Source organism: Chanos chanos, chromosome 16, assembly GCF_902362185.1.
Source record: "Chanos chanos chromosome 16, fChaCha1.1, whole genome shotgun sequence".
Lineage (NCBI taxonomy): Eukaryota > Metazoa > Chordata > Actinopteri > Gonorynchiformes > Chanidae > Chanos > Chanos chanos.
Genome location: NC_044510.1, coordinates 16,050,711 through 16,067,594, shown reverse-complemented (window position 1 = coordinate 16,067,594; position 16,884 = coordinate 16,050,711). Strand labels below are relative to the sequence as shown.

Genomic DNA, 16,884 nt, shown 5'->3' with positions numbered 1-16,884 from the left:
ATTTGTTTTATCTTTTCATTTGCTTCATTCTCTATTCTTCTCTTTTCTTCTTCATCTTTCTGTCTTTGTTCTCTCTCTCTCAAATCCCTCTGTTTCCATTCTTTCTCTCTTTCCTCTTCAAAGCGTTTCTGTTTCCTGATCTGCTCTAACTGCCATTTTTCCTCCATTGACTGCATTTTTAATTCCCAGATCTCCTTCTCTCTTTTCCTACTCTCTTGCTTCTCCTTCATCAGTCTTTTTCTCTCTTCGTTCTGAAGTTTCTGCTGTTGTAGGAGTTCCTGTCTTTTACTCTCCTCTGCATATTTTATTCTCTCCTCTAAATCCCTTTGTTTTCTCTCCTCCTCTGCTACCCTCTCTTCATACTCCTTTTCTCTCTTCTGTCGTTCCTCTCTATCTCTTCTCCTCAGTTCTTCTCTCTCTTTTTCAAATCTTTCTTTTTCCTCTTTCTGTCTTTGTTCCCGTTTTCTCTTGTCTTGTTCATCTCTTTTTCTCCTCTCTTCTTCCTCCTGTTTTCTCTTTTCCTGTTGTTCCTCCCATTCCTTCTGCCATCTCTCTCTTTCTCTGTTTATTTGACTCATCCATTCTTTCATCCTTTTTTCATCCTCCTCTCTTCTCTTTTCATAATCTTCTCTCTCTCTTTCTTCTCTTTCACGCATCTCTGTTCTTATTTGTTCTTCCTTTTTGTTAAACTCCATTTCCCTCCTTCTTCTCTCTTCATCCTGTTTCTTCCTTTCCTCATCAATAGTCTTCCTCATTCTCTCTAACTCTGCCTCATGTTTGGCCTTCAGTTCTTCTTTCTCTCTCTCTATCTCCTCCCCTCTCTCTCTCAGTATTCTCTCCTTTTCCTCTTGGAGAGCTTCCTCTGCCTGTTGGAGCATCTCATTAGTGTAGAAGCTCCCTCCATTCACTGACACCAGGGTGTCTATCTTATCCAGGAGTTCCACAACCTGAGTTGTGTTATCAGGGTCATTGTTATTAAATACGTGGTATCTGTTATCACACTGTTTAATGGTGTTTTGTATTTCCCTTGATTTCTTAATGAATTCCTCAATGCTTGTTTTTTTCAAGCTGTCTCCTCCAGTGAACAATATCACTGTGTACAGTCTGGATTTGCCTCCAAACATTACTTTAATGATCTTCAGTGCATTTTTCTCCTCTTCTGTGAAGCGTCCCAGTCTTATGACCAGTAGAAACACATGTGGTCCTGGTGTTGCCATGGTGATACATTTAGCAACCTCTTTCTTAATATCTTCATTAGGAAAATTAGTATCAAACAGTCCTGGTGTGTCAATCACTGTTATCTGTCTTCCATTGACTTCAGCTGTCTCTCTCTGACACTCAGTGGTAACAGAGTGGGGACAGAGTAGTTCTTCAAAAACATATTTTCCCAGGATGGTGTTTCCTGTGGCACTCTTCCCAACACCAGTCTTCCCCAACAGCACTATTCTCAAAGTGTCTGAAGGATCTCTTATATCTGTGAAAATATTTATAGATAGAGTAACATGAGTGTGGGGACTTAACATGTGGACCATACTTGATACATTCCAATACATACATATTCAGTTAAATTATAATACAACTATTAATGATGTCTGGGTCAGTCTTTATCAGTCAAGATCAGCAGAGACCACTAATTCATTTGTACTTGTCTTTGCTATAGAGCTACTGTAATCTCAGATAGAGTTATCTGGCAGCCATTTTCCAAAGATATACTTCTTAGTCAACTATAATTGGCCATAATAATATGAGCAAAGAACTACGTGTATCCTTTGCAAATGTTATATCTTAAGAATCTGTTATATCTTAAGGATCAGACATTTTAATGTAAAGCATATATTCCTGGAGACATGAAGACATCAAAAATTCTAACAGGTCTTGTGAGTTACAGTAAGGTGTATTTGTGTGTGTCTGTGCGTGTTTTTTTTTTGGGGGGGGGGGGTGTTTTCTTGACCACTATGAGTATTAAGTCAGGGGGTGTCGTCCTGTTTTGTTTGCTGTAAATCTGTGGGCATACAAAGCCCTGTAAACAGTGTTATGACCCTGAGTCATAAGCATGTGTTATTGTTTTGTGTGCTGTTTTTCTAGTGTGCACTATTGTTTTGTGTGCTGTTGTTTTTCTCCCCCTGCCTGCAGGTGGTGCTGTTTCCTGTGTCTGTTGTGTCTTCCCCTATATGTTTTCTCTGTTTCTGTAATGTGTTCAGTTGCAGGTGGCGGCTGGGGATTGGTCTACAGACTGATGGCACTGTATTTAAAAGATGCTGTTTCCGATGCCTGTCGCCCACACTTTTTCCTGGCTCCCAACCTGACCATGCGTGCTGTGAAGCGATCACTGCTTCTGTACTTTCCGATTGATATTCGTTGCATATATTGTAAATAGTGCACATTAGAACAGTACGGGTAGTTGTATGGGGTATGAAGCCTTTTCTGTTGATGATTCTTTTTCTCCTGTTTTTCTGTTAAGGAGCTAGATAAGACACTTGTATTTTCTCTTGTTTTCTTTTGTGGGAATAGGTTATCTACAGCCCAGGGTCCTGCCCATTCTATGCAGATTAGGGGCTAGGAGAACTACAGAAAGAAAATGAACTGGTATGATCACACTCTAGGGCTGTGATACATATTGTCATACAGCATCAGTCTAGTGAAATGAACATTACACTACAGTGGTCATTATGGTTTTATCAACTCTCATAGCATGAAATGGTCAAATGAACATGTCACACTACACTGAAAGGAAAACAGAGTATCAGCTGAAACTTTGTTGTAATAAGGTCCAAAAAAGAATGAAATGTGTAAGCAAATATATTTTGCATTTCAACTTAAAGTAGCAAGACAATGTGTCCTCCTCTATTGCTTTGGTAAATATCACCTACTGGATAAAGACCATAAATAATCATTACCTGGTGTCTGACTCTTAATCTTTTCCTCCAGAATGTTGATTTTTCTCTTCATCTCTCCTGCTTCCATCTGGTATTTCTTTAGTTGTGTTTCCAGGTACATGACTGTTGTGTAATGACTTCCTCCATTCTGTTCCACCAGTTTGTCAACACTCCTCAGTAACTCTGACACCTGTGAACTGGAACCTAAGAACTGATGTCCTCCTCTGCAGGATCTGATGATTGTCTGAGTTGATTCATCTAATTCTGTCACTTCCTGTCCAGGTTTCTGATTTATCAGGACCATGGTGTAATCATTGACTCTTGAGCCGAATATTGTCTGAATCTTCTGCATTTCTCCTTTGTCCTCATCAGTGAGGAAGCCCTCAGGAATGACCAGGAGGAAAGCATGGACTCCAGGATCACAGAGAGAGACACAGCGGAGAGTCTCACGCATCACTTCCTCCTCTGAGAGCTGAGTGTTGTACAGAGCTGGCATTTCCACCAGGGTGAGCAGGCGTCCACACACTTCTCCCTCCCTCCTCACACACACTGAGCTGGACTCTGGACTGGACTCTCTCTGGCCCAGTATGAGCTCTGATATGGAGATCTTCAATGATCCATCCCTCCCACACAACACCAGGTTCAGTCTTGGAATGTCATATTTAGGCTCTTTGACAAATAGAAAAGAATATTTTACATTCTTTTCATTCTTTACATCTACAAAAGTGCATTATATAAATTAGAAATGATTTTGTCTAACATTTCATAACATGAAATTTTTGTTTTCATTTCCAAAGAACTTGTAATGTAGATAAAGTATACAATGATTTTTTTTTCTATCAAATCAACTAACAAACTGGAATTTCAACTTAGGCATGTTTACACTTTCCAAAAACAATGGATTTTAATAATCTGAAAGATAATGAATCGACCTCCTAGTATGAATACATGTGAAGAACACTGATGTTATTCAGATTGGTTCTTTTCATTGTACCCACCACTTATATGCTTTCTCCATTGAAAAAGCCACCAGTTCTTTCCTATTTTTGGTAATACCACAAAAAAGTGAAAGAGAAGAATAATTAATCATTCAGTCATCAAAAAAGCAAAAGAAAAAACTCCTTAAAGGACAGAGACCATCATCTACAAACTCTACATGTTAAAAAAGGTTATATTTGACACTGATGTGATATATTTTAGGTTACTCACTCACCAGTTTCTCGTGCAGTTTTGTCAGACTGTTGATGTTTTGTCAATTCCCGTGTCCTCTCTGTTTGTTTATACATTTCCTCTTTTGTGGTCTGCTGTGAATCCTCATAAACACAATATGTAATATACACCCCTCCATTTTCTTCCACAACCTGATCTATTTGCTCTATGAGAGACACAGGACTGCTGTCATCAGTGAGCATAAAGTGTCTGCCACCACATTTTGAAATGGTCTCCTCTATATGATTTTTCTCCTCCCCTGGATCCACACTTGTGCCATGTCCCAGATTACCCACAGTAAGAACAATGGAGTAATCATAAACTTTATCTGAGAAAGAATTGACAATTATGTCCATTCTGTCTCTATCCTCTTTTGTGAAGTTGTCAGGCTGCAGCACCAGTATAAACACATGAGGTCCTGGATCACACAGGGACATAAAGTCTTTCACTATCACTGAGAGCTGATCATACGTGAGTTTAGGACGAAACAGGTCAGGAGTGTTGATGACCATGATGGGTCTTCCCTTTATCCATCCAGTTTTCTTAATAAGCTGATTGTCAGTAGCTGTGCTCTCAAAGACATTGTTTTGCAAGATGAAGTTTCCCACTCTGTTATTCTCATGTCTGTTCTTCCCCAATAACACAATCCTGAGCTCAGACACTGGAAAACATGTAGAAGAACAATGTTACTGATTCATCACAAAATGTACAATTTATCAGTGGATCTGATCTACAATTGTGAATTAATAACCACTCATTAACGATAATATATCAAAATATTGTCACTACAGAACAACATTAAGAGAAAATGGGTGAAACGTGAGTGTGAACTATACGAGAAGTGACAACACATTTTATTACTCTATTTTATGACACTTTATAGAATTAAAACATTTCTCTGTGCTTTTCTGGTGGGTAGGTAACATGAGAAACTAGGCCACTTAAGCCTGGAGTTTTGCACAGTGTAACAGTATACTAGGATAAACTGCAGGATACTAGGATAAACTGCAGATTAAGCAAAGTGTAAAATAAATTATAGGTCAAATTGTGAAATCTGCCATTTTAACACAATAAAATATTACAACATGCTATTCATGTTTTTTCTTAAATAACTGGCATGCAAATTACATTAACTGCACTTTTTGAATTATCGTGATTTGAGTTTTCCAAGGTGCACAGTGCAAGGCTAGGATGTTAAGCTAGTGCACTGTTAATCACAGATGTCTGCTTTTAGGAGACCAAGCTAGAGAGCCACTGGCTTCAGTCTTTTTTGTGATCTTCTCAAACCAAATCTCTGTGCACTTAATATCATGACCTGTGCACTGTTAAAAATACTGTGCCAATGGTGGGTAATCTCTAGCTGTGAAATGAGCAATGATCTGACAGATAACACATTGTGTCACTGAGGACTAAAGAACCACAGACCTGCTGCTTATTATACTTCATCAGATCAGATTGCTTCTGAGATCAAAAGAGCTTTGTTCTGTTCAGTCAGTCTGGAAAGTTCATCTGCATTTCTGTTTGGGAGTTAATTTTACACTGTCAGTGCTGATGTAGTGTACATTTTAGGTAAAAAGGCATGTTAAATGGGGCCATTTGGGCTAATACAAAGGATATTTCTCAACATAGGTGTCATCTCGCTGAACTTGGTCTAGCACCCTCCATCTGCAGCTGGATATTAGACTTCCTGACGGGCAGGCCCCAGGTGGTGAGAATTGGCAGTCACACCTCATTGTCACTGATCCTCAACACAGGCGCACCACAGGGCTGTGTGCTCAGCCCCCTACCATACTCCCTGTTCACCTACAACTGTACTGCCAAGCACAGTTCAAATGTCATCATCAAGTTTGCTGACGACACGACCATTCTGGGCCTCATCACAGACAACGATGAGACAGCTTACAGAGAGGAGGTGAGGGCACTAACCAACTGGTGCCAAGACAACAACCTCTCTCTCAACGTCAGTAAAACCAAAGAGATGATAGTAGACTTCAGGAGACAGCAGAGGGGTGGGCACCTCCCCATCCACATTGGTGATGCTGAGGTTGAGAGGGCCAGCAGCTTCAAGTTCCTCGGTGAACACATCACTGAGGACCTCTCCTGGTCGCTACATACAGACACCATGGTCAAGAAGGCTCGCCAGCGGCTCTATTTCTTGGGAAGACTGAGGAAGTTTGGCATGAACGCCAGCATCCTCACCAACTTCTACAGGTGCACCATCGAGAGCTTGCTGACGGGCTGCATCACGGTCTGGTACGGGAACTGCTCTGCCCACAGCCGCAAATCACTACAGAGGGTGGTGGATGTGACACAGCACATCACAGGCAACAGACTCCCTGCCATTCAGGACATCTTCCACCAGCGATGTCTGCGGAAGGCTCACAGCATCGTTAAGGAACACAGCCACCCAGCACGCACTGTTCCCCTTGCTACCGTCTGGCAGACGATACAGGAGCATGGCTGCACGTACCACCAGACTTAAGGACAGTCTTTACCACCAGGCCATCAGGCTTCTCAACTCGCACAACTAAACATCCCCCATTGGAGACTGGACTACCTGCTTGTTGCACTGTCCTCTGCTCAAGTGCACTGTACTCACTACTAACTTGCACTGCACTGATTACCTACACAGGTACTCCATACTGCACTGTCCACTGCCTACTGCAGTTTCAATGCACTGCTGCACACTGATTACCTCATGTTTACACTGGTGCATAAAGCTGTACACCCCCCATGTGCAATACCGTTGCTCACACTCGCCACTTTAAATTTTATTTGAATCTTAAGCTCCTTCACATGTACATAGTGTATATTTCATATTCTATTTCACTCTCTTACTCTTACTTATTTATTTTTTTCTTTTTTAATCCCCTTTTTGCTCTATTCCACTCCTAGTGTCTTACTCTTATTTATTTTAAAAACCCTGCTGTACTTTATTTATTCTATGACCAGTGTGCTCTTGCTGAGTTGACCTGTTTCTCTTGTCTCACACATTTCATTGTACCGTTGACCCTGTGTTAACCTACATACGACAGATAAACTCTTAAACTAAACTAAAACATCATAATTCAAGTCATAGCTAACTAGAGTAAACGTGTGCTTTATTGAAACTGTGAAAATGTTGAATAAAGCAATGGACTCTAATGAACTTAAGCAAAGAACTGAACAAAACATAAAGAACTGAAATGCAAAGGGCAGAAATATGTTTTGAATTGTGTAATAAAATAACCAGAGATGTGATCTGGAACAAAACGAAACAAACCATGTCCTCTTTGTGTTTTTTCCTGCTTAATACAGGTTACATTTATGTTACTGTGACACATCCCTGGGACCCGTAACATTTAACATAACATTTAAATATACTTAAAGTATTAAAAGTAAAAGTACTTGCTGAATGTATTCCCTAATGCAATGATCTACAATATCATTGCGTGCCTACTGTATGTATATTTTGTTTAATACATCAATAGTATGGGCTGTGTCATTTTAATTAACAATGCTGCAGATGATGCTACTGATAACACTGGCAAACAATCTCTTATCAGTTATTTGAAAGGTTATTGTTTTTATTGTGTTTACCCTCTGTGACACAGTTCACACTTGGACTTACGATTCTGTGAATCAGAATTTCAGTGGTGACCTGCAGAGTTAAATGCCATTAAGCAAAATAAGAAAGAGGACTGATTATATCCTTGAAATTTTTATTTAACTGTAAATAAAACCAAACACAATATAACACAGTGCAAAACCATATTGACTGCAGTGAACACATTCAAGTCAAAGTTGTCTGCCTGAAAAAAGGGGCATTAAACACACCTAACAAAGGAATAGGCACTGATCCTAACACAGGATTTCATCATATTATCTATTACAAAATTTATACTTTTGCCAGACTGTTCTTACAGGAGTTGGAAATTTGGTTTGGCTCAATATAAGCATGCCAAGTAGGGTTGACAGTCTGGCTTTTAAATTCCATTTTAGTGTAATTAAGACAAAAGTATCTTTAAAGTAATTACTACGATGTTAATCCTGTCATTCTATAATGCCAACTAATTTTAACCTTAACTCTGAAGGAGCACAGGGCTAAAGAGCCCCTAGCCACACAAGCAACATAACCACCGCTGTTCCTGGGATCTAACATCCAAGCAAACACCCAGGACCAAGACTAGATTGCGTTAGCAACATGCATGTGTTACTTGCCAGTTAACGCTAGATTATAATAATTTAATCGTGTTTACTTGTTGCTAGTGGTGCATTTGAACAAGAGGCTAGCTAAGGTTACATAAGACTTCACTAACCTAAATTAATTTAACATGCAAAAGTCAGGTAGCGTTAAGCAACCTAATTTACCTCAATAATTCTTCAAATTTGACGGCGAATTTTTGAAAGCTCATGTTTTCAAGGGAGACAAAGATGGCACTGGAATTTCCATGAATCATTTTTAGAACCGGTTATCTCAAACAACTCTTTTAAATAAGGCCATGGGTGGCGCATGTCTAATGGCTGAATCTCCGTGGTGGCCTCTCTTGAATCCATTTTGGGTGTTTTATCACCGGTTAGTGCTGCTGCTGATGCTGCTGCTGCGGGTGCGCCCCACTCGTGTTGAAGGAGGGTCTAACATTACCTGCCCGCTTTGATTGGTTCAGTGGACCAATTCCCCTCTCGCCATTGATTACTTTAAAACTAACAAACAAAGAAAAAAACGCAATGTGACTGTAACGTGTAACGCAACGCATTGTAGAAATGTAGTGGAGTAGAAGGTATAGATATTTGCTGTAAAATGTAGTGGAGTAAAAGTCAAAAGTATCCACAACTAAATCTACTTAAGTAAAGTACAGATACATGAAAAATGTACTTAAGTACAGTAACGAAGTACTTGTACTTCCTTACATTCCACCACTGGTGACTTGGTACCAACAGAGGAATGTACCACTGGACAGCATGAGTGCTGAGACAACACCAAAAAAATAATATAATTCTAATTCCTCAGAGTTGGATAAAACAATCTATTGTAAAACACACTCTGTTTATGCACTGCGCCTACATAGCTGAGAAATGAGAATGGCCAGTAATCTGCTGTGTTGTGAAAAAATATTAAGTTCTGAAAGGCCAAAGTACGAAATGAAAGAGAGAGTTCCTCTTCCTTCTGCAGAGATTGTCAACTGACCTCATGAGTTTTGCATCACTTTAAACAATACCTCTGAGAGAGCCAAGTGACTTGGATATGTGTCTCACCAGGGACTCATTGTAACGTCTAATTACAGTTCATGTCTACACACAATACTCCAGGCTCAGCCTCCTACCTGAGCCATCAGAGCTTTACATTGTGTCCAGAGCATGACCCTCCTGTGATGATGTAACATGATCTTCCCAGATTCTCTCATGTCACTTCTCAGCTCTGATCAATTTAAGATGATGGCTCTTGTTTACAGTGTTTACAGTGGAACTGCATGCTATGGTCTGTCACTGCACCCCAGCACAACCATATTGTTCTGTCTCATCCTGACCTGGCAGTTCCACCCTTACATGTCCCTGCATGTTGTTTTGCTAATGCATAGTTATCATTCCCTTTACAGTATGGACATGGATACAGACAGAAACAAACCATTCAGGGGGTGCAGAAGAGAACTGCATGTGTTTCACCTTTTAGCTTCATATATGTGATGGATCACATTGTTAATGCATTTCATTTATTTAGGATAATCATCATAGAAATATTTAGAGTACATTTGTGTCATTGTGCTGGAGCCATATTATTCATATCCAGCAACATCTTTCTGTTGAATTAAGAACGGCAGAATGATGTTGAAACGCAAATTCCAATAGTAAAGCATGGAAGTATAACCCTATACACTAAAGACAGAAGAGCGAACAAACTAGAAATGGACTGTAAAATAATTTCACTACCCTCACTATGTCAGGATGACATACCAATTTGCATGCAGTAATCATCACACACAAAGAGATACACACTTAACCCCAATACACTATCTCAGTGATGCTCCAGTGGAGTAACTTACAGTAATTCTAGGGAAAGAACACAGAGAAAAGAAGGGAGAAAGGACAGGCCAGTCAGATGTGAATGACACAGTCCAGACATAACATAATACAGCCGATGACACTGGAATTAATCTCCCTAATTACTGCTGGATGGAAAAAGTTGTCAGGACAATCGCTGGCAGTTTGCAGTGGATTGTTATCCATTTCCAAAATGAGGCATGTTTTTGTCTTTTACAGGGGTAAGCCCACTAGGACAGGGAGTGTCTCTTTAAGTTGAGAAAGTTTTACTGAGAATGTAGTTTACATGATTACAATTAACCTTTTTTTCTGCTGAGAAATCATCCATTAAGAGGGGCCTAATTGTTTCTGCACACATTCACATTTTATGGTTTTTAGAGACGCATCATAGAGAAACATCATTACTCTCACATTATGAATGATTTCAGAACTTTTAAGCATCATACTTAACTAACCGTTGTTATTCACTGAAACCCTCTAGCATGTTTATGATAATTTGGTAATTTGACCTTGGTAATAACTGGTGATTACAACCATGTGGTCAGAATGTGATTAGAGCTATAGTCACCTATCATGCATGAGTTATGAGTGACTGATGATATGATCATGGGGAACTTTTGGCTGTGATGTAAATCACTCTCTATAATTGGCTGGTCCTGGACCATGAGAGAGAGAGAGAGAGAGAGAGAGGGAGAGTGAGAGGAAAAAGAGAGAGAGAGAACAGAAAGGAGATTTTGGGAGAGCCTGTGCGATTTTTAATCTCACAATTGCAGTGTTAAAATCCTCTCTTTCAGTTGCTGTCAGATAATGTTTAAACATACTAAGACTGGCACTACAGTGTAAATGCCTTAAAATGTGACCTGTTCATGGACACATATTTATAATATTAATGCTTTTATACATGTCCATTACACAGGGTGCCTGCAGTGTTTTTTAATAACAATATTGGCGTTCTTTGAAAGTTCTAATTTGAAATCCTGTTTGTTTCCGTGTTGCTGTTGTTGTTGTTTTGTTTTGTTTGTTTGTTTGTTTGTTTGTTTGTTTTGTTTTGTTTACTTCAATAAAGTACTAAAATATATTTTTTTACTAGTAGTTTGATCATTTGTTGTCTTATCTAAATTTTCGAACACTCACCTCTTTCTTCCACCTTATCCATCCTCCCTCTCTCATTTGTCTTTGTGCCTCTGTCTCCTCCTGCATCATCTGTTCTCTTGCCCAGTGCAGTTCCCCTCTGTCTTACAGCTGTGGTCTTGTCATCACACAGTGCTGTGCCTCTCAGTGTCTTCTCAGATCCCACACAGGTAAGATACCCTCCATTATCTCTCTCAATCTCTGTTATTTTCTCCAAGAGTTGAGAATGCCGACTAGATCCCTTCTTGTGCACACTAAAGCCAAGTGACCCAAAGTTGTGCGTTCTCCTTCTACACTCCTCAATGATTTGACTGAAAGGATTGCTGTATTTCTTTGCTGTTTTGCCTGTTGTTACCACCATAGTGTAGTCCATGGCTTGATCACTGAAAGAGTTCAGTATGACTTTCATTCTGTCTCTGTCCTCCTCTGTGAAGTTGTCAGGCTGCAGCACCAGTATAAACACATGAGGTCCTGGAGCAGACAGGGACACACACTCTTTCACTGCCACTGAGAGCTGATCATATGTGAGTTGAGGATGAAACAGGTCAGGAGTGTTGATGACTGTGATGGGTCTTCCTTTCAGCTGTCTTCTGACTCTCACACTGTGACAATCAACTGAAACTGGAGGAGATTCAGTCTCAAATGCATCTCTTTTCAGGATGAAGTTTCCTACTCTGTTATTCTCTGGTCTGTTTGTCCCCAAAAGTATAATCCTCAGTTCAGATTCTGAAAAAAGAGACATATTTGAATTAATAAATATATTGCAACTGCACATTCAGTCCCTACTATTTAACTATGACCTGTGTCCTGTTACAGAATCTCATTTCATATTGTAGCTTATCTGGAATACAGTGCTATAGTATATACAACTCAGTGGGAATAAAGTAAATCCAGATATAGAGTAACTCTTAATAAAAGGTAAGAAGTATACCATTCCTAATTTATTAATGACAAGATATTAAAAATGGTTGTGCATATAAATTGGTGATTAATGTGTAAAGTTGTGTAACGACCTCGCCTCCTCCCTCCCCAGTCTCAGCGTCGCCGGTCTACTAATCACCGGCATGATCTCTCATCCCGCACACCTGCCCTCACTTTAGTTTCCCATTACACATCTCCCTATTTAAACCCCTCCGTCGGATCAGTCAGTGCAAAGTCTACACCTTCCCGTGTCTACTGAGCCGTTCTTCTGTTGTGTGTTTTGGAATTGTTCTGTGTTTCCTAAGCTTCTCCCTTACCTGTGTGCACTCCCCTCTGGTCTCCTGTTATACCTGTCTGTGTAAAGCTTCTTTTGTTTATTTGATTTATTAAAACCTCAGTTTTGCCCGCACTTGTGTCCTCCGTCTTGGTGCTTCCTGACAAGATGTGTATTCTGATTAGGGATGCAACGGTGCATGGTATGTTATCGAACCGTTCGGTACGTCCTGTACGGATCAATATGCACATGTGAACTGCGGTATTACGGTATGCCTGTCATTTTCCTATAATTTCCAAAATTTGCTTATTGCACTGCATGCACATTGTACATTCAGATCCAAAAAACATCTCTGGAGCTTAGCAGAGTTTCCCCAGGTCCAAGGCAAGTTTACTTACATAGCGCATTTCAGACACAAGGCCATTCAGTGTGCTTCACACAGGCATATAAAACATTAGAAAAAGAGCACAAACTAAGATAAATAAAAGCAAAAAAATGAAAAGAGATAAAACACTGCAAGTGGGAAAAGGAACAAAGAATTAAAATTGAGATATAAGATGACTCATAAAAGGAATACAGGTCAGACAGTACAGAACAAAACTGTGATAAAAATAAATGAATAAATAGTAAGAGTAAAATAAGTAAAAGCAAAAATAAGGTGATGCTACAATGTATAAGGAAGTGTAAACAAAGAGTTAAAATAGACAAATAAGAGACTACATAAAAAGAGTAAAAGCCAAGGTGTATATGCAGTGCAGAACAAAAATGTTTTATGTCTAGATTTAAAAGTGCTCAGAGTTGAGGCACTCCTGAGGTCCTCTGGAAGTTTGTTCCAGCTATGTGCAGCACAGTGACTAAACGCTGCCTCACCGTGTTTAGTTTGGGAATAGTTTGGGAATAGTTAACTGATGAGGCTCTGATGATCTAAGGGGTCTAGGGGGTTCATATGGTGAGAATAAGTCAGAGATTTATTTTGGTCTTAAACCATTGAGCGATTTGTGAACAACCAAAAGAATTTTAAAGTCAATTATTTGACTAACTGGGAGCCAATGCAGAGACCTGAGAATTGGTGTAATGTGCTCAGCTTGCTTGGTTTTGGTTAGGACTCTAGCAGCAGCGTTGTAGATAAACTGTTGCTGTCTGAGCTGTTTTCAGTAGCTCTGAAACAAGACCATTGCAGTAATCCAACCTGCTAGAGATAAAGGCATGGATTAGCTTTCTTAGATCTTGTTTGGGGATGAATCCTCTAATTCTTTCTACATTTTTGAGATGATAATGGACTGATTTTGTTATTAAGTTGATGTGGCTATTAAAACTTAAATCTGAGTCCATAATTACACCTAGATTTTTCGCTTGGTTTTTAGTGTGAGGATAGAAATTCTCAAGGTGAGCAGTAACTTTCAGCCTTTCTTTGTGGGTGCCAAAGACAATGATCTCAGTTTTGTCTTGATTCAACTGAAGGAAATTCAGGTTCATCCAATCATTGATCTCTTTAATGCAGTGGAGCAGCTAATCTATGGGACCATAGTCGTTTGGTGAAAGAGCTATGTAGAGTTGGGTGTCATCTGCATAATTATGGTAATAAATTTTGTTATTATGCATAATATTGCTTAACGGTAGCATATACAGGTTAAATAAAAGAAGCCTGAGGATTGAGCCTTGGAGAACTCCACACGTCATGTTGATTCGCTCTGACGTATAGCTGCTGATAGAGCCAAAATAGTGCCTGTCCTGCAGATAGGACTTGAACCAGTTAAGGGCTGAGCCAGAAAGTCCAATCCAGTTTTCCAGTCTGTCTAACAGTATTGTATGGTCTATTGTGTCAAAGGCTGCGCTAAGTTCCAGTAGTGCTAGAACTGAAATTTTTAAATGAATGTCATTTAGAACCCTAATAAGTGCAGTCTCAGTACTGTGATGGGGCCGAAATCCTGATTGGAAGTTGTCAAAGGAGCCATTTGAGGTTAAGAAGTCACTGAGTTGCTGGTAGACAGCTTTTTCAGAGATTTTCCTTATGCAGGGCAGGTTTGATATAGGCCTGTAGCTGTTAATTACAGAAGCATCTAGGCTGCTTTTTTTTAATAGAGGCTTGATAACTGCAGTTTTCAAAGAATTTGGGAAACTGCCTGATACAAGAGAGCAGTTAACTATTTGCAGTAAATCTGTTGCCAGGCAATTAAATACATTTTTAAAGAAGTTAGTAGGCAGAGCATCAAGGCAGCAGGTGGATGGCTTAAGATGTGATACAATTTCTGTAAGAGTTTTGCAGTCAATGGCTTTGAACCCTGTAATTTTCACTAAGATACATTTACTGGCATGTAGTGGTGGTAAAATTGTTTTGTTTGAGATAGAACTATGGATGGCTTGCCTAATGCCTTGAATTTTATCATTAAAGAAGGTAGTAAATGCATTGCATTTACTGGTGGAGAGGAGTTCAGGAGCTACTGACTGTTGGGGATTTATCATCAGCAGTAGCAAATAGAATACGCGTATTATTAATATTACTGTTAATGATGTTAGAAAAATAGAATTGTCTTGCACTCCTCAGTTTTGAATTGTATTTATGAAGTCTGTCTTTGTAGATGTCACAGAGAATCTGTGACACAGTGAGTTTTGTTTTTCGCTATTTGTGCTCAGCTTTTCGACACTCTCTTTTTTCGGTTTTGACAGACATACCATTTCTCCAAGGAACTTTCCCTAGCAAGAGCAATGACATCAATGATATTCACAATTCTGGAATTGAAATGATCTACAAGGTCATTAACAGAAGCTGAAGTAAAGGTTGGTGGCAAAGAGTAGCTGGCACTGGTACTCTCATTGACAAACCATTTTTTTAACAGTTTCTGATCTGATATGGATGTCAGGGGTAATAGACATATCAAAAAACACACAGAAGTGGTCAGATAAGGCAAGATCAATTGCAACAGTATTTAAAATATTGAGACCCTTAGTGAAAATTCAGTCTAGTTTATGCCCCTGACTGTGAGTTGGCTCTTTCACATGCTGAGACAGTCCAAAGGTGTCCAATATGGCAAAAAGTATTCTTATCATTGGAATTATCAATATGAATACTAAAGTCACCAGTTATTACTAAATGATCAAATTCTGTGGAAATAATGGACATCAGTTCAGCAAATTCCTCAATGAAGTTAGTGTATTTTTGTGGCCTGTAAATAATTAACGGTAGAATATGAGGGGAACATTTCAGTGTGGCAGAAAGGATAAAGGATTCAAAGGATAAAAAAATCACCAAAAATATGTCTGCTTGCATTGGAATACATCCTTAAATAAAACGGCTACTCCGCCTCCTTTCTTACAACTCTAACAACAGGGCTCTGTATACAAATATGAGCTGGAGAAGAGAGGGGAAACTAAAATCATATATTTTCTCAGCTAGAACATGACTATGGTGAGCGCTACTGAAACAGAGAGGGGCACATTTGAAGAGGCACCGCCGTCTTTCAAATGCGCTGTGTGGGAACATTTTGGATTCAGCGTTCAATATGATGATGAGGATAAGAAGACCGTAAACAAAGTACAGTCTGCAAGTGTAGCAGGTTAGGTTTTCCACCTCCCTCCCTGCTCCCTTAATTGCTTTTCGTGTGGGGATTTGCAGATCTGTGAGCACCTCAATTACTGGGCGGTCACTTTAGTGGTATATGTAGGCAGGTAACTGTTTGCTGGGCGTGCGTCTTCTCCCGTTCCACCCTTCCTGTGAGCTTGGCTTCCACATTGGTGGCGTGGTCTGAAATTTGGTTTGGTTATTTGCGTCGTCTTGTCTCCCTAATTTCCTTCTCCAACAATTTAAGGTATGCACTCTTACCATTGTTTGTGCACAGTAGTTTTTTCTATCTCCTCCCTCTCATCACTGAAACATGTTCTGATTTCACTCACATTTCTGTCACTGAACAACTACTGTGACTTCTACCAATCTGAGTTAAATCCATTAGTTAAATGGACTGACGTCTGAGTGATAACAGATGCTTGCTATTGTTTGTACCATTGGCTGTGTCTCCATTTCCTGGCCTCCGTAGGCCCGGTTGTGCACGATGGTGGAAGGCCCCTCTTTCCATCTCACTACCCCCATTTCCTAAGGTGCTGCTGTTTTGTCTCTGTGTTAATTTGGTTGCTGTTTGTTTTTTATTTTACCCCCTTGGTTTGTTTTTTTTTTCTTTTTTTTTGCTGCCTGGCGTAAGTGCAATTGCTGATTGTTTTCCTCTGTCCTGTTCATGCCGTTGAGTTTGTGTTTTTTTCTGTTGGTTACTTGTGTTTTATATTCTTTGGTTTGATTGGTTTTATTGTGAATTTACTTTGTTGTTTTCTCCTGTTTTATTGTTTTGTATTATTAAAATTATTGCTATTAGTTAAGTGACTGTGCTTTCGGTTATCCCTACGTGTATGTGGTCGAGCAATCGCTGGCCAACTCACCTTCCCCTCATTTTGTTTGCTTTGTTTCTA

General features: G+C 39.6%; 1 protein-coding gene across 1 annotated transcript; it reads right to left on the bottom strand.

The window, feature by feature from the left end:
* Nucleotides 1-638: 638 nt before the first annotated feature.
* LOC115829252 (GTPase IMAP family member 8-like) lies at nucleotides 639-16,499 on the bottom strand (the record flags this gene model as incomplete). Its single annotated transcript, XM_030793312.1, has 5 exons — nucleotides 16,427-16,499; nucleotides 11,238-11,960; nucleotides 4,090-4,746; nucleotides 2,898-3,545; nucleotides 639-1,456 (listed from the first exon to the last, which is right to left on the bottom strand). Coding segments are annotated over exons 1-5 (2,919 nt in total), but the record flags the coding sequence as incomplete, so codon positions are not given.
* Nucleotides 16,500-16,884: the final 385 nt, after the last annotated feature.